This window comes from Cariama cristata, unplaced genomic scaffold, assembly GCF_000690535.1.
Source record: "Cariama cristata isolate BGI_N322 unplaced genomic scaffold, ASM69053v1 scaffold9165, whole genome shotgun sequence".
NCBI classification, from domain to species: domain Eukaryota; kingdom Metazoa; phylum Chordata; class Aves; order Cariamiformes; family Cariamidae; genus Cariama; species Cariama cristata.
Genome location: NW_009619220.1, coordinates 20767 through 39743, shown reverse-complemented (window position 1 = coordinate 39743; position 18977 = coordinate 20767). Strand labels below are relative to the sequence as shown.

General features: G+C 42.1%; 1 protein-coding gene across 1 annotated transcript in view; it reads left to right on the top strand.

The window, feature by feature from the left end:
- The first annotated feature begins 3037 nt into the window (after positions 1-3037).
- The window catches only part of LHCGR (luteinizing hormone/choriogonadotropin receptor), an 18887-nt gene continuing 2947 nt past the window's right edge, over positions 3038-18977 (top strand). The window contains exons 1-10 of the mRNA XM_009701155.1: positions 3038-3042; positions 4052-4123; positions 7019-7093; positions 9570-9644; positions 10198-10272; positions 10370-10447; positions 13149-13217; positions 13919-13993; positions 15185-15370; positions 17995-18075. Coding sequence (XP_009699457.1) covers positions 3038-3042; positions 4052-4123; positions 7019-7093; positions 9570-9644; positions 10198-10272; positions 10370-10447; positions 13149-13217; positions 13919-13993; positions 15185-15370; positions 17995-18075 — 791 coding nt within the window. The remainder of the gene's footprint in view (positions 3043-4051; positions 4124-7018; positions 7094-9569; positions 9645-10197; positions 10273-10369; positions 10448-13148; positions 13218-13918; positions 13994-15184; positions 15371-17994; positions 18076-18977) is intronic.

Here is an 18977-nt window from a genome sequence, read left to right as displayed (position 1 = left end):
ACACCTGTACCTGTGTGCACCAGAGGAATTGCAGTATAGTGCTTGCACTGTATAGTTTGGGGAAAAAAAATCCTGCTCCAGGTTGTTCCAAGAGAGGTCCTGGGGTGCCCACGTCCTTCCATTGCTGCCACTGTGACACAGAAACCAGACCTCAGAAAAGTCCTTACTAGTATGGTCAGTCAAGAAAATAAACACCAATATGTGTCTCCAGCTGTACCCAAGTAATTCAAGCCCTGATGCTGTAATGCACTGTGCTTCCAAATGTACTTTTGATAATTTGGTATATCCCAAGTATATATCCTGGAGGGAAATTTCAGCCATTTTTCTTTACCCGAGTTATTCTTGCTATGTTTCTTGCCAATTCTTCTTATTGCTGGAAGAGTTTTCAAAATGATAAGGCTTCCAACAGGTTGCAGAATGATGTGTTTTATCCACTCCTGAATTGACCCTATTTTTCTCAGGCTCCTGTTTTTAATTTGGACATTACACAGATGCTATAGAAACTCCATTATCCAGACACTTTTGTATGCCATTTTGGCTATAGCAGCTATGTGTCTTCTTATTCTCAGCAGAAAAATAATCTTTAATACACCATTATATTTTGAAACAAAACATGATTTTCCTTCTTTTGAAGTCTTGTATGTACTTTTGGGTTTTTTAGCAAAGCCTGAGTAGATAGGCACACAACTCCAGCTGTACAGTAATGGGCGTTGGATACCTAATATCTTTCTGCCCCTTCAAAAACCTCATTTCATAGTGAGGGTCACTTTGCTGTGCCCGTGTGCGGGGCTTCTGCAGCAGGGTGAGTGGCACACGGTTAGGCACCAAATTACCAGGCACCAAATCCAAAGCTTTGTGGCAAAAGCCTGAAGAAGTAGACAGTTCTACCACGTCTTCATTGGGGGCATATTTGGCTCCTTGGGATTGACAGAGGAATTCAGTTTCAGGACCGAAGTGTCTTTCATAGAAGATCATAGAAGTATCACCCATCATCACCTAGAGGAAAGCACTCCTTGGCTGCCTGTGTGATATGTCCAGCATCATAGGTCACATTTCAGGTAGATAATGCCTGAAACACAGGGCTTTAAAAATCAATGCCAACACTTTGCGTTGCCCCCAGAAGCTGATAGAAATCCTAGGAAAATGGTGGGTTTTCAGTCTTAGTTTCAATCAATGTTCCCAGTCCTTCTGAGTTAAGTCCAAGGACATCGCAAAATAAAATGTTTGCCACTCCCAGCAAGAGCCTACCTTCTGCATTCACCTTTTGCGCATTAGAAAAATGAGTAATCCTATAAAATACACTAAAATATAACAGCCAACCCAGCTACAGTAACACACTCATACTTACTGCTACAGAGCCTGTGGGGGGTTTTTTATTTATTATCAGTTCAACTAATCACTTCTTGCAAAAAGGCGACTTCTGTAATACAGAGATTTTCACCAGCGTTGTGAAGTGGGCTTGGGCTTTGGTTCCTCATCAACAGGAGCGCAAATGGCCCTGAGGCCTTTGGGCATCTAGACCTCTCAAAAGCTTCTCTTGGATCTTGAGTCTACGTGGTAGCATGGGAGCAGAAGCTTATCTTTTAGCAGGTAAAAATTGTTGTCAAGTTGAGTCAAGTTGCCTCTGCTATATCCCAGAAGCAAAAAAAAAGGACAATAGTGGTTTTATGCCACTGTATCCTTGGGAGAGGATGAACATTTTTCTAAAGAGCTTGGCAAGCTGAAGTATCTTCTTCAAATGTAAGTATAGAAAGAGACATCTAAATGAACACGTTTCCCTTTAACACAGGCAGATTTTGAGATGCAAACCACAAAGGTAAAGTGGACAAGAACAGGGATGGGAACATTCACCTTTTTGGTGAGTTTAAGACGTCTTTATCGATGCGGAAGTGTCTCTGCATGCTGCACCAATATTTCAAGGATGAAGAGGGAAGGCTGATTGTGATTTGGCTTTTTCCTTTGTTCTTGCTGTTTTGCAAGATGCCTAATGGGACGAGGTCATGTCAATGCAGATGAGTTCACAGTTCCAGCAATCAAGGCGAATTCACGAGAATTAAAAAACAAAACCCAATGAAGTTGAAATGCAGAATGGATTAAGTGCCGTCATGCAGTTTAACTACAGCACGTATTCAAAGTGCTGGGTCATCCCACTTAAATTTAATCGCATAGCTGAGGTGGCGAAGCTCAGAGCACCATTGCCAAAGGCTTTCTGTAGGCTGGGAGGGGGGACAGGCGCTCCGTGGGAGCAGATCACTCCGAGCCACGCGCTTTGGGAATTTACAGCTCCCATGCTGCTCGCCAGCATGTCACAGGGAGGTGGGAGGCTCTTGGGCTGAAGATTTTGATGTAATTAAAAACCAACACCTGGTTTTCTTTTTTTGCACTTTCAGTCACGTCTCTCTTTTGGAAATGATAATTATTTTTTTTGCAAACAATTTCACAAAAGGTTTGTTTTGTTTTCCAAGCAGCCCCAGCTGATGGTGCAGTTATGAGAGGTTCCTGCTGCCAGGGTTATAGAGCAGGAATTCCTCACCTTCTACTTTTTTACTCCTTCCTGAAGTTCTTTTCCTTTTGGCCCAGAGTAGCGAGCCCTACTGCAGATCATCTCTACCTGTCCGTCCCCTCAGGGGCAAATACATTTTTCAAGACACATGGCTTAGTTTCATTTCTAATTTAACCAAACCTCACACAAAACACAACCTGCCAGCATCCATCTAGAGACAGGTATAGCCCAATCACAGTGGGGTGAAAAACATATATATCCTTATGACATCCCGAATAGGTAGGGAAGCATTGTTATTCCCGGTTTACTGACGGGGGGTCAAAGTGCAAGGAAACAAAATAATTTAAGGGAAGCATTGTTATTCCCGGTTTACTGATGGGGGGTCAAGGTGCAAGGAAACAAAATAATTTGCCCCAAATCATACAGACTATTTGGAATGTAGCTAGGAATTGACTGCCAGGCTCCTTAGTACATCTAGATTTGTAACCTCAAGACATATGTATGTGTGACAGCCTGCCATTATATTGTGTGAGCATGACGTATGTGTGTATACATAAAAAATACATATAGTTACATATATGTAAAAGTCGATAAACACTTTTAGTTGTCTTCATATAAAGGATTACGACAACAAAGAAAAAAAAGGAGGTTATATGAATAGCACAGAAACATTTCAGTCAAAAAACCTTGAGAGGGGTTTTTAAGCATGGGAAACAAATGTCTCTGACTAGATATTTTTAATTATAAAGCAAAATGGAGCACTTATCTGTTTGCACAGAGATAATGTCTTAAAATATGTTAAATATTTTCCTGTGGCAGTTATTGGTCAGAGTGTGGTCATGGCTAGATAAATCAGCTAGTAAAAGTACTGTGATCCAGATGTGGAGTAGAATGGTAAAATGCAGATCTGTATCCCACATCATTATTAACTTCTCAATCAGAGTAACTAAAAAATTAAAAAGGAAAATATATACTTGCTTTTATTCAACGAACGACACAAAGGCAATTTATTTTAAAAAAAAAAATATTAAAATCCACCATATCAGGCCTGATTTGGATGTCTTCTGCACTCGTACACAGCCAGAGCATTGCCAATGAATTCAGGGTGCCACGCTGCAACATTACAGGGATGCTGCTGGGAGGAGAACGTGGTCCAGCAAATGCAAAGATACTGTTTTATAAAGAAAGCTTTATGTGAAAGCCACTTTTTCTGAGGAACTAACTTTAAATAGCGTATAGCTTCCTTTAACTGTGAATATAGCAGCCCGCTTCAATCAGGCTATTAATTTACTTGATAGGTTATGTTTATTATTGATTTGATGGTGATTAGTCACAAATGTATGCTGTTGAGGAACTGACCCAATATCCTTTGAATTCTGTTTAGCTGAGGTCAGTCGTAACTGGGTCAGGCCCCAGAGGTACGGAGAGCTGCAGGCAAAATAAAGTGGCATTATGCTTTATTGGTTTTGTCCCTACTGTATTGGTACAATCCGTAAAGAAGGAAACCCCATGTCTCACAATCCTCTCCTCCCTCTCTTCTTTTTTCAGATCCTTTACACATCTCCCTATAAAAGTAATCCCATCACACGCATTTGAAGGACTCAGAGATGCTTTCATCATGTAAGTTGACATTTTCCATAGGCTTTTCCTTAATTTCTTGCTAGAAGTTCTACCATAAACCTCCATCCCAAACAACATCTTTTTACAGTAATGTGAAAATGTGTTGCTAAAACGTACTGTTGGTGAAAAAAAAAAAAAACACTGGGGAAGGATAAACATAGCATTTCTTTTCTTATAAGCAGTATATAAAAGATTCTTTGAAAAGGTGTGATTTTTAACAGTTAACAGATCAGGTAATGAAATATTAATCGTGTTGGAGAGAACTGGATACAGCGTAATAGCTGATGACAGGAGCTTTTCATTGACAGAGGAGATAGATTTCTACCATCAAACATTACCACCGCAATGATAGCTATGGCATTCTGTGATTATACATTTATATAATACCCAAATAAGATATTTCTCTGGAGTTTTGCATCGAGAGAGAAGCTTGGCAGGGGGTCAGTAGGGCTGAACCCTTTCTTGGATCTTTTGGTTTACAAGTGCTGTAATTTTGCACACTGGGTCTGCGTTGCTTCCCTTCCCTTGGCTTTGTACCTATTTTATATCAAGGACTCAGACCATAAAGCCTGTCTGACCACCCTTACCCTTACTTCTGTTATTATTGCAGCTGGAAGATGGCAGGCTTGAGTCTCCATTATTTATTATTTTATCTGCATTGAGTGGTCTCTAAAGGACAAAGTGGATGACACCCCAGTACAATGCAGAACAGGGGAATGACCTCCCCCAGAAGATAAGCAGCAGCATAAATGATGCCACTTTCTTTTCCAGGGGCCCTTTTTTTTTACTTCTCTTCACCTATGAAAAGCACATAGTGCATCAGATAGTAAAATATATATTAGATGTTACATAATTTATTTTCAAGGAAATAAAGACAGAAAGTAGGAAACCCTTTCGTGGTGCATTCTTGAAGGCAAAGCCTTGAAGGGTGAGGGCAATGCAAATGCCTGAATAGACTCAACTGGACTAGTTTAGCTTTTAGCGCTCATTGGTTAAACAATTTTGGCCAAATTATAAACTTACGTGTTCCTGTAGCTCTAGCAAGTAGAAAATAAGCTAAACTCCGCTGCATGTATTCCACCACAACAAAGTATTATAGTACAATTCAATGGTGCTGTATTCTTGCATTCACTTGCATCTGAATGATTGATGAGAAGTTACCATTTTCAGATGGGAGACCAACTTAAATCTACCAAGTTTCTCCTGCCCATTTGACTTGAGGCTAAACTTTCCCAAACTGTATGCATATCCTGTTCTTCACAGAGAATGTTTTGTTCATTGACGTTTTCCCTTCCATAAAGAGAATTTGATTGATTTCTTTGTGTCCTTTTAATGTATCTCTCCAAATTAACAGCGTAAATCAATGTATTTGTCTGAAGTAAATCTATAGAACACTTCATCATTTTATTGAGATCTAGTATTACTTTGAAAAAAAAAAAAACACACGTATTTTTAAAATATAAATCTCCAAATCATCTATTTGGCAACTCATCACCATCTGCAAATCAGATGATAAAGTATTCTCACTGCTGTAATTCATTTCAACGTATGTAAATGGTAAGGCAGTAGCAGACAGGAGGGATCCCATGGAAGGACCACGTTTCAGACCCCAGACCTGAAAGAGTCTTGAAGTTCTGCAAGCAGGCACTGTTCCCTCCCAGCTCGTGCGTCTCTGAGGATCAGGGACCCAGCAGGCCACTTGTTCTACATCCATCTTTCATTTATGAGTAACTACTGCAATACCAAAAATAACAACCTCACTGAATTCTGATTATGGAAAAAATCATTAATATTTCTGTAAGAAATACATAAATGTTTAATATATGATTTCTTGTGCGCATCCCCCTTTGCCACTACAAATGAAAAAAACAATTCATTCTGGTCTAAGGGGTTTTATATCAACACCAAAAGAAATTGTTTTCTTGTAATTATAATCAAAATAAGTTAACTCTCAGGACTGTGACAATACCAACTCTGAATTTGTAGATACATTCCAGTTGTTTAGAATACACTTTTTTCTTGACAATGTATAATCTTAGGTTTAGTTTGTGTGCCCTTCCAGTCAATTCTGGTTGAGAAAAACGCTGTTTTGAAGACCTTTCCCCTATATATGCCCCAATATAAACTATTTACTTTCAGGAGTCAATTTTGTGTAGCCCCATAAATCTTAATCTAGCAGGCATTTAACAAGCATCAAATAAGTGGATTTTTTTTTTCCCTGTGTGTTCAGCATTGGTTATTCTTAAGTAGACGTGGGGAATAGGAGCATCTGCACATTAAAATCCAACAGAGCCTACAAAAACAGTCATGTTGGTCAGTGTAATGATGAAAAAGAGCCGCTTGCTTTCAGTTTGCATGCATGTAATGAAAATGGCACCTAAATCTAACAATTATTCATAAAGTGCACTGAATGCATATTTGTGTATTTCTACATCTGTGGATTAGATGACCACCATCCTGACTTAATAATAGCGTATAAAGCCCTGTGAACATTATCTACATCCTTGCCCATGCGAATAAATTCACTAAGCAGGACCAATGGTAGGAGCAAAAGGCTCACAGGCTTGGGCTCACTCCGTTTACAGTAGTTCTGGCCTTTAGTCACTACCTTACCTACAATTTACTGAGAAAATGGAGACTGGCTGTTACGGAGATACTTATTCCAAAAGGTTGGCATTCCTTTTTGCCAAGACAGCAAAACACTGGCCTCTCTCAAACCCTACTGGCACGGGCTCTCAAGATGTCTGAGGGGATGCACGGACACTGCTGCCAAACCAGAATCGGTATCGGGGGGTTGAACAACTAGGTATAAAAGAAGGAAATACAGAGTTTAAAGCTGATTTCTGGTATCTTTTCTGTTAACGTATTGCTCTGCGTCTGCCTTTTTTGTTATAGTGAAATCTCCCAGAGTGACTCCCTGGAGAGGATAGAAGCAAGCGCATTTGACAGCCTTCCCACTTTGTCTGAAATGTAAGCATCAGTTAAAAAACAGCATCTGTGTCATGATTTAGGATCATCAAGGAGTCAACAGTCTGCAGAGAAGTATTCTTGGACCAAATCTTTCTCTATTACTTTGGTTGGCTTTGGATTAGATCTATGATGAGAAACGTTTCTCTCCTAAGTAGCGTATTAAATAGTGAGCACTCTGTAAGGTCTAGCCTTGGAGATCTAAACCATGCAAAGACATCCAGGCATAGAAAGTCCCACTGCTTTCAGTGAGGTCAATGGCAGGAGGGGAGCTCTGCGTCTACTTCTGCTGGCACTGTCAAGCTTTCTAAGCAGGGAAATAATTCGAGATGACAACAGATGAGAAAAATCTTCCTTTTTGAAGATGCAGTTTTCGAAGCCCTACAGTATTTAAATACATCTGCTTAGTATGCATAGCTCTTCTTTTGGGCGCTAAAATATTTCTCAAACAGAACATGTACTGATTTTAAACTTGACCTGCATAGCACATGCATCTGAGAGAAAGAGTGAGTTAAAAGCAATTACTAGGAGTATGCTTTGAAATATTAGTGAAATTGGAAACTATGAATTTGATTCAATATCTCATTACTGCCTTTTTCACATAGCGTGATCAGCGAGTGACTTAAAAATAGTGCAACTCAGTGAGGGCAAATCTATCTCTTCCCCCTCCCCTTATCTGTGAACTCCATTGAAGCCAGCTACTCACATCAGCAAGAGACATAGATTTGTCCACCTCTGATTGGGTCCAACTTCCACCAGAATCAATGGTGGGTTTAGGGAAGGAATAAAAGTATTGACCCCATGCATTCACCTACAGTTTGTGGATAGCTTGTCATTTGCTTGTCTTCCAAAACCGAAAAGCTAAGTGAGATCACTAAAGAGCTACAGGAGGCTAGCAAGAAAAGCTGATTGAATCTTGAATGCTCTATGTGCCTCACATTGCAAGGACTTGATGTCCCCAGCTGCACGCAATGCCACTTTCAATGAATGATCAGGGCAAGTGGGTTCACCGACATTCTTGAATTTGAACTCTTGTTGCAATTTCATATGCTAAAACTTTGAATTTTGTAAATCATGTGTAGGGAGGGAGCTGGGCTACAGCTATCTTATCCTGGGCTGCATCCCAAGCAGGGTGACCAGCAGGTCAAGGGAGGGGATTCTCCCCTTCTGCTCTGGTGAGAACCCCCTGCAGTACTGCCTTCAGCTCTGGGGTCCTCAGCACAAGAAGGACATGGACCTGTTGGAGTGAGTCCAGAGGAGGCCACGGAGATGATCTGAGTGCTGGAGCACCTCTCCTGTGAGGACAGGCTGAGAGAGTTGGGGTTGTTCAGCCTGGAGAAGAGAAGGCTTCCAATGCCATAAAGGGGCCCACAAGAAAGCTGGGGAAGGACTTTTTACAAGGGCAGGGAGTGACAGGACCAGGGGCAAGGCTTTAAACTGGAAGAGGGAAGATTTAGATTAGATGTAAGGAAGAAATCCTTCCCGGTGAGGGTGGTGAGGCAGTGGCACAGGTTGCCCAGAGAAGGTGTGGGTGCCCCATCCTGGGAAATGTTCAAGGCCAGGCTGGATGGGGCTTTGAGCAACCTGGTCTGGTGGAATGCATCCCTGCCCATGGCAGAGGGGTTGGAACTGGATGGTCTTTAAGGTCCTTTCCAACCAAACCATTCTATGGTTCTGTTGGGCTTTTATGCCAATGTACAGGTTTACCAGATAGTACAGCTGCAGAAAGTGCTCCTCGATTGAGAGGGTCTGCCCATTTTATGAGCAACCACTAACAAACAGTATTTCTCACACACTTATCTCCATCTCCCAGTTTCTGCAGATGTAAGTAGGCATCTGGTGCTACTAGCCACTGCTCTAAGGAAGTCCATGGTGCCTTAAGAGGTTAAACCATCTGAGGAACTGCCTTTCCTGGCTAGGCAGAGCATCAGTAATACAACAGAAACAAGGGATGATGCAAAGGGATCTGATTGCAGGACAGGGACCAGGCAGGCACACACATGCGCGGAGCTCGGGCTCCTTGCTTATCCCCCCCTCCAAGACCACGGGTTCGAGGCACAGACATCGTGCCGGCAGTGTGCTCGGTCCGCTGAACCCCTGCAGGAAAGCAAAAGCTCACTGTGTTCGGCATGTCACGAGCCCAGAACGCATAGCCCAAAGAACCAGCAGATGACAGCAAAATGCTAACTCTCACCAGTGACCAGGATATCCAAACCAGATCATCTCAGCTCAGTGAACCGTGAGAATTCAGGAGCTGTTATCTTTTGTCGGCTACCTAACAATTAAAGGCCATTTTTATTACCAATACTGCTTCAAAATGCACTCATGGTATATTTGTAGAAAGTTTGTGCACAGCAGGAGAGCCATCTGCCATATTCTGCACTTGACTGTTTTCCAACAAGGCCAATCGCAAGCAAAATTCAGGACCCCCGCAAATATAATGATATTATAATACTGAAATATTTTTCCCTCATTACAGATTAATCCTGAACACGAAAAATCTGTTGCACATCGAGGACGGAGCATTCAGAAACCTTCCAAGGCTAAAATACTTGTAAGAAATAGTTCTGTTTCTTTTCTGTTTGCTTTTTTCTCTCTAAAGGAGTAGACAAATTACAGAGAGGCATATAAGGTAAAAGGAAGTTTTTCCATGCATTATGGTACACTAGAAGTACGTACATCATTTACAGTAGCTTTAATGTGGAGATAACCAATAGTCAGGTCTTTCAATAGGCAAGAAAATGAAGAAACCCAGGGCAGTAACGGACAAAACAGTAGTAAAGTCTGCAAATTAGTTCTGCTAAGTGCTTATTTCTAGAATAAAGCTTTCAGATTGACAAGGTACTGTGCAAAAGGGGTAACAAAAATCTCTTCCTTGTGCTTAATGTAGAGAGAACACAGGCTGCTTCTCTAGGACACTGCTTCAGGATGCTACAAAACTTAATGTTTACAGGCCTTACAAACACAATTGGAGCCTACTTTAAAATTATTATATTCATCGCTCACCTTTTAACACATTGTTAAACTTGGACCTACCGGGTTAGCTTCTTGTTGCATCCACAGTGGTAATCTCTTCTCCTGTAAACAGGAATTATGCTTTTCTCTAGGAGCATTTGTAACACTGGAATAAGGCAATTTCCAGACCTGACACAGATCTTCTCATTAGAATCTCATTTTATCTTGTAAGTAGAGACCCACCCTAACCCAGCTGTGAGTCCTTTCCATCTCGTTCCTGGATCACTGACAAAAAAAACTTTTTTTTTTCCCCCCCTCCCAAAGGGAGCTCTGTGATAACTTGCGTATGACAACTATACCGCAGAATGCTTTCCAGGGGATGAACAATGAATCGTTGACACTGTGAGTAAAATAATTCTAGCTCCAGTTCCTTCTGCGAGGATAATGCTTCTGCTTGAAGAAAGCAGGTTGACTTTATAAAAATCTTGAAATTAAGCCCGATACAATATATGTCTGTATGGTGAGTTAAATTTGAAATGCTTAGGAAACGGAGGAGTGTTCTTCAAGCTGAAGAGCAGGGTTTTATCCAAAAGCTAGCTTCATTTAGGAAATAAAATAGGAGGAGGAATCAAAATCCTCATCTTCCATGCAATGTTGTTTTTAAAAATAACCATCAATAGGACATAAAGCTGCATTTGAGGCCAAAGTCTCTCTTTTTCCCTCAGGGCTGTTGTTTCTTGAAATAGTGCTTTCAGGGGCTGGCCAGGCTGATACTACTGACCTAACGGTGCTGAGCTTCAGCTGCACAGGGTCCCTCTGAAGAGGACGAAGGGAGAGAATAAATTGGTGCAAAGTACCGATGCTTGTTCTTACCCTGATTTCTTTTGATTCAACTCCCATAAGTCTCCACACCCAAGACTTTCCTTTTAGCAAACTGTGGAGTCACTGCTACAGCCACCTGTGAGATGGGTGGGTTTGATGCTACGTGAGATGCCCAACCTGAGGAATACAAAAAGCAGCAGAGAGCCAAGGTGAGGTGTCATCTGCCAGCACAGCAAGAACCGTGTATGGATTTTGCAGCACCTTTGTCCTCACAAAAACTTCCACAAAGAAGTGGTGAAATAGGAAAAAATCACAGAACAAGCCTTTCTGCAGGATGTGGCTGAAATTCAGGTCTCCTGAGGAAGGACCAGCTGAGCAATTAAGGGCAGCAGCAAGTCTCCTACTTTGAGTTGTAGCCACAAACAGCAATGTGGAGGCCAGTAAAGCCAACCTTTGCGGACCAGGCTGATTTTTAAAAGGCAGTACACATCCAAATGGGGAGCCTTGCCTTGAGACAAGCATGTACCAAACCCCCTGCACAAAACTCCATTAATTTTTTGCAGCTGCAGATGAGCTGTGCACATGAGCAAGAACTGGAGTTGACTGGATTGGGCTCTTTGTCAGGCTGATGTGCCAGCATGACAGTAATTTCGACACGGATTTTATGTATTGACCAATACCTTCTGAAACCATTCGGGGAACTGAACATAAATGTGACTGAAGACTACTCTGACACGATGTTAAAGAGGAGCAATTGCTTAGATTAGGGCATCATTTCATCTTATGAGCCTCTTTCCTACCAACAAGTTCTCGAAATAACTTCAGCAAAATTACAATTCTGTTAATGGTGCAAGAAAATGAACAGACAGGAGATGGAGAAAGGTGCTTAAAATCTTTACTGTAACCCTAAAGTGTATTAAATGAGAGGGAGTCTAACTCAGGGAACAGCCAACGATCATTTTTCTCCCACCCTTTTGTGATAGGGAGCTCACCACAACATGAACAGAATTATCTTATCAGCGGCTTCCTAATTGTAGAGCTACACGTTAACTCCACCCCATGTGGTTAACTGTAATTAGCTGAAGTAATTCCTGTTGTTACAGCATGGTCTGGTAAAACACAAGTAATCTGTGAAGGTGTAAAGTCAGCCTGCAGTAATACTTCACACTACAAATAGCTAATTTAGTCTTTCCAACAGTTAGTGTTTCATGGGGATGGGAAAATCGATCCTACGTATCGTTGTGGTTTTTAAGAGGATCACTAATTTCAGCGTTGTGCTGAGATAGACCCCTTCTCCTATCAAATGCAGCCAAGCTCTCCCCACACTTCAGCTTTTCTTGGGAGCAGGCTCCATAGCCCCAGTTTCTGCTCTCCCAAAAACAAGTGGAAAAGCAACAACAGAAATTTTGCACCAGATTTTCTATTAGGGCTTAATATTAGTGAAAAAATATATATACACAGATGATTATATTGAAATTATATTGGAAACATGAACTTAATAGCACAAACGGATTTTTCTCCGTGAAATCAGACCGATAGGTTAGATCTCCTAATGAAGAAAAAGAGCTGGACTTCAGGTGCAGCAGAGCGCCGGCTGTAGGCATCTGGCCCCAGGGTGGGGGATCAAGCACCCAGGGTGGCACCAAGGGTGGGTCCCTGTGCAGCGCAGGGGACAGCAAGGTTTCCCCAGCACTAACCAAGCTTTGCAGCAGTGCTTTGGAGGAGCCGGTAGCTCGCTGACCACTGGAAGATGTACAAGTCACCCCTGCCTCTCTGCAAAACCATCTCTTGGGCTGCTGGAAGATTTGTCTGTTCACAGAGGATCTGCGATCCAGCAGCAGCCTCCAGGCTTTAGGGTTGCTTTCCATCTGACACTTCTCTAGCCTTTGCCATCTTCCATTTACACGTGGTGCCACCACAAAAATCCAGGTCTTCTACCTCCAGGTTGTTGTCTGTGTGCCAGGAGCTTACCTGGACTCACCTCTTGTTTCTGGAGCTCAGCCCAAGGGAGGCACAGGTAAGCCCCTCGAAGCAGGAAGGATCTGTACATAAGCAGTTCTCTTCAACAGCTAAACAGGACGGTGCTTAGGGAATTTAAGCTGCAATTTTATCTCAGTTTTCAAGTTAACATAAGTCCTGCAATACTTACCTTTGTTCTTCATAAGCAGGCCCTCTAATCATAAAAATGAATGCCGCATTAAGGTTTGAAACCTGTAGTACATAACCTAATCTCGTCTTTTCCAAATCTTCTTCCCTTACACATCTTTTTCTTAATCCCCAGCAAATTGTATAAAAATGGATTTGAAGATATCCACAGCCATGCCTTCAATGGGACAAAGCTGAATCAATTGTGAGTATGTTTTCCCTCCTCGGTATTTTTTTTAAACAGTAAATAATAGTTCAAATGCAGCCAAAGGCTCTTCCTTCAGCTTAACTGGCTGTCTTGCATTTCCTGATACCCATTAGAAAACTGTGTATTTCAGTGTCATTGCGGCGCAGTTGTTAATCCTGCAGCACTTACTGCTTTTCCTGAAACACCATCCCGTAGAACGCTGCAGTTTTTACAAGAGAAGCTCATTATTTTTAATAAAATTAATTTTAATAAAGCTCATCATTTTTAATAAATTCTTAAACTTAGCAGCAATAGCGGAAAGCTTGAAACTGTAGCCCAAACTGAGGAACCTACATTTTACATCTGGAAACATCAATAGTTTTTAAATCACTCACACAGTCTGGGACTAGCCTCTTGGTTTGGGCAAAACTTCTGCTGCATTTTTGTACACTGCTGCTGCTGCAGTGAAGGAACCAGACTGGTTGCTCCTAAGTCAGAAGAAATGGGAAGCAATCAGAATTAAGAGTAGATGATAACAGTCTGATGGCATCAGCGGAGGGAAAGGTCGCATGAGAAATACAAGCACTCCCAGGCCGTATATTGCAACAACCACCGCTGTGGTGGGAGAAAGGATTGAAATAGATGGGAAGATGGGAAGAAGAAACCAAAGGGTTAATTTAAAATACAGATGTAAAGAGAGTTAATGTTTGATTCCACAGAATCCTGAAGGACAATAAGAACCTCAGGTGGATACACAACGACGCCCTGAGAGGGGCCACAGGGCCAGATGTCCTGTAAGTACCCACCGCCCCATTGGCTGAGTGTGTAGGTGTCCCCTGGGAACACGCTGGGCTACGTGGGCCACGTCATCCCAGCAAGCAGGGGCTTTGAGGCTGGAAGGAGACTTGATCTCTTACCCTCTGCTTGTAAAATGGAAACACGTCAACGAGATGCCATGAAATTACAGGGCGGAAGCTTTGGTTTGCACCATGACAGATGCATACCAGCCAGTTTTAGCGCTGGCATTGAGCTCCGCCTCATATTTCAGCCGTTGCTTTATTTGTGTCGGATCCTCCTGATCCTATTCCTGTGCCTTATATTCCGACATTGCAAACTAACTTGTCTTTTGGTAGGATGAGTATGTTTTTACAATATATTATTTTAGAATTTGGTTATAAAAGTGAACTAGTTGATTGCATGCTGTAAGCCTGTGCCAAATAAAACACACTATTATCATCCTCATGATTTATTAATCAGGCACTTACTGGAGGGCTGCATTGGCTGTAACTCCATGCAATAAACCACAATGGGTGGTTCTGTAATTAGCACTTTGTGCCACACGTGCCATTTTGTTCCTTTTACTGGTGCTTTACAGTACATGACATTACTAATATCACTTTCACAACTGTAGCCTTTTTTCCTCTGTTTAACGGCCTGACTCTGAAAATCCTTAGTCATGTTGATGGCCCTTCCTCACACAAACAGCCCCCCTGAAGTTACTCTGAGCCAAACTGCTTAAGTTTGTCTTGGCAAGAATGATGGATTCTTTTATGTTTTAATTAATAACCATTTCATTAAAACACCTAGAACAGCCCTTCAGAGCCAGGAGGGTGTCCTACCCATTAGCTGGCTGGAGAGTCATATTCTCCCACTTTGTCTCCCTTTTTCTGGCCTGAGGAGCTGTCCCTGACTCTGTGCACGGTGGCTTTCAAACAGAGAGGTCCAAGCACAACCCCTGGAGCAGTGGGGTTCAGTTTTCCCAGGACAAAGCCAGCTGCTTGCCTTACGGGGGCTCCTGGGCTACAGGGATGCTCTTACCCTGCTGCTCCGTGGTTTCACAGACCATGTTTCTGAGCTGGGTATCAGGTGCTGAGGTGGCTTTGCAGATTTAGACCTTTGTGAAAAAACAATTCACCATTACCTACTGTCATGCTTTGGTGCTATTTTTATACATACGAAAAGAGAATGCTGTCTTTATTTCGCAGGGATATTTCTTCAACAGCGCTGGAGTCCCTGCCTAGTTATGGGCTCGAGGCTATTCAAGTCTTAAATGCAACGTCATCTTACTCATTAAAGAGACTGCCGCCGCTGGATAAATTCAGCAGTCTTCTAGAAGCTGTTCTAACATATCCCAGCCACTGCTGTGCTTTTCGAAATCTCAGGACAGAAAAGTAAGTCTGAATAGCACATTATTGTATTGCAGTACTTCAGAAGCTCCAAAATGGCAATTCTGCTTCATTCAGCTCACGAGGTTTGATTATCCTTATTCCAGTTACAAGGAAGCTGTGGTACATTGCAAGGCCTCGCATGAAACGACAGATCTCTGCTAAAGCCAGGAAAATTATCTCCATTTATTTTAGAACAGCAATGGTTCCCAGTGACCAGGATCTGCCAGCAGCAACATTGTTCTAAGTTTGCTTAAACCTTATATTTTTCTGGGTATCTCAATTAAAAAGCCTACTGGCACACAGAGGATAGATCTCCATCAATAGCATGTTGCCCTAAAAAAAAAAAAGAACCCCCCATAGCCTTTAGCTGTGTAACTTATTTAAGGCAAGTGATATGATGACCTAGTAGAAAAGGCAGGCTTTCAATTGCCCACCGAAATTAGGACCCAACACAAGCCTACAGAAAGAGGTTACTCGGTTTAGTTCCAGTCATTTCAGATAACAGGCAGTATTGTTCTCCCCACAATTGGAAACCATGGTGCAGAGAGAGCTTTGCATCTGCTAATTCGGGGCAGTCAATCTGAGACAACTGGAGCCAATTTTTCAGCATTTTTGTTTCAAAGAAGTCAACCCTCAGTTGGCTTTAGGCAGCCAAAGCAATTCCAAATGAGTTTAGTTGAAGCTACGAGGATGCCTCACTTCTTGTCTGTCTCAAATGAAGGCTAGAGAAAAGATATACTGAGCAGTCATTTGTGAGACGCCGGATCCGTGTGACTTGCATGCCATCACATCAGGACTGCGCTGCAAAGGCAGGAGTAGGATTGAATTCTTTAGGGTAAAATTAGGGATGATGCTATGCTTTCTCTGCCTACCTCATTTTACTAAGTGGTTCCTGCTTCTGCAAGAACAGAGCAAAGGTTCTACCATCAAGGGTTTCCATTGCTACTGAACTCTGATTCAGTCCCAGATGAAGTCTCTGAGTGTATTAAATGCAGAAGCAACTCCGGGGCAAAAAAAAAAAAATTATTCATTCTGATGAAGGTAACTACGTTTCTGATATTCTGTTAATTTTCAGGTGCTCGACTTTGCAACGTGATCATGCTCTATAAAAACAGGGGTGCTGTAGTAAGTCACTTTCTTGTATTTAGTGACTGTTTTCTTAGTAAACTGGGGAAAAAAAAAAACAAACCTGCAGATCAGGAAACTAGACTGCTCTCCTAACTGGGGCATCAGCGGGATTCAGAGCAGTGCTGGTGGGTTACCTACCTGCACAGCCCTGGCCGCTGGAAAAATCCGTACAAACAGCAGGCTGTTATCTTCTGTAGGACCAGCTACTACAAAGGAACGAGGGGCAGATCTCTGGCTGTTTTCCTTGTCATCTACTGATGACAGCAGAAGGCTACGGAGACTGAGACCTCTCAAGACCATCCCATGTTACACAGGGAAGAGTCTTGGTGTGGTTATGTATTCTCATGGTCATGCAGATATAGCCTGTTTCTGTCTCCTCCTACCCCCTTCTGTTGCCCTGTACTCCACATACAATCATCCCACCCGGTTTTTACTACCCCTGCCCCATATCCCATTCCTTAGCACCTATAGACTGCACTCTCTGATCAGTGAGATATGGTGACAAGGTCTTAACATACATCTGACTGGGCAAGCAGGTTCACTTAAGTCAGCATCACAGACATTAGGGAAATAAAGTCCTCAGACCAAATATTCTTGAGATTTCTGGGGTACAGCTGGTGGTGTGCTCATTCCCTGAGCAATGTAAGAGAGGTGGAAGGTAGCATTAAGTTCCCTAGACTTTCTTTTGCTGGCCTGAATGTGTGTGTGGTGGGGAGGAAAGCAGGTTATACCACATATTCAAAAAACTCACAAGAAAAAACAACTTCTGTTGCCATCCTGTTATTTATAAACATCACATAGGGGCTTAGGTTGGTATCTTATTTCTATCATTATATATAAAACTTTCTGTAAGTTTCCAGGTGTCTGATTCTCTTAAAGGTGCCCAAAAGAGCATAGTGTTTTTGCTGGCTCTTTCTACTGTCACAGCAATGAGGTCAAAGCCGTTTGGATTGATGCTGGTAGTGTACCTGGCCCATACTTTCATAGCCGCAACCCCAGAGATTTTGCCAAATATGCCATCTTTCAACTTGTACTTTTCAAATTGCTTTACTCCCAGCATATAAAGTCTACCTCCAGATCCCAAACAGTTTTTAAAATAGTGTATCACGCCAGCTTCCCAGCATTTGTTAACATGCACTTCAAAAGCCAGCATGACTGCTACCATTCATACCAGTGGAGAATCTGGCCCACTTCAATAGAGTATTTCATAAGGCAAAACATACCTTTTAATTCCAGCTCAAGTTATTTCACGATAAGGAATATGTCATAAACAATAACCGAGCTGAAAGATCATCCTTATACCTGCTGTGAGGTACTGCCTACTGTCGCAGCACTTGCAGCCTTCTCCCCCCCGCTTCCAGAGGTCTACGTGAATGTTCACGCTGCCACGAGGCCAACTCTAGCTTACCTTACGTGTCTGTGAAGATCACTTGCAGAGAAGATGAGAATTTGGCCCAAATCCATACTGAAACTCAATTTTCTTTTCATCCTTCTTTCAGACAAAATTCCTTGCTTTCCATTTTTGACAGCTTCTCCAAAGAGTGTGAAAGCACCATGAGGAAACCAACTAATGAAATACTGTAAGTACTTCTCTGCATACAGATGCTGGAAGTAGCAAATAGGGACCTCCCCCTCCTGCTGTTGGCGTGTATTTTCTAGAACAGCATGTCTTTTGCTGCCGATTCAGTCACCCTTACAAGTTGCATAGTGGTAATTTTAGTATCATTAAACCAAGACTTGTGATTTTGATGTTCAAAAGGAAGGGGAAAAAAACTGTAATTTTATGAGCTTTACTCACTCCAGCTTCTCTTCTGAATTCTTGAAAGACTTTCAAAACAGTGATTAAATATTTAACAAAGTTAATGGCCTACATGGAGACTTTTCATGCGCTGAGATAATTGCAGTTGCTTCTGTGATTCAAATAAGAGCTGCTACTGTTAATATTTTTTTGCCTATAGAAAGGATAATTAGAAGTCTGTATGTCAGTAGTTTTCCATGGTAGAAACAGAGTTCCTGAGCTAGAAGTGCGATGACCTCATGCAATCGGTATACCTCTTCGAAACCTGTCTTTCCATATCATCACAGTTCTGTTTGACAGTGTTCAGTGGGACAATGAGAAAGGCTAACATCAAAACTGTTGTGTTGGCTGTGCTAGATGACACAGGCTCTAAACCAGTATTTAATGGCGAAGTTTAGGGATTTGCTAATATTCATCCCTCTACAGCTACATGGGAGACCTTGGGACTTCTCATCAGCCCTGATGTGGGGTCAGAGCATTGTAAAGTCTAGAAAAAACAAGGCTATGGTCACAAATTTCCAACAGCTAAATACAGCTGAAATGTGATAGATTCATTGGGATACCGACTTCCTTGGACATTATCTTGTTTGCTGGTTGGTGAGGCCTCCTACATTTGCATTTTGGTTTTATTCGGCCTTTTGTAAAGCAAGCGCTGCCTTGATTCTCTTGTCACCACTTCTCATT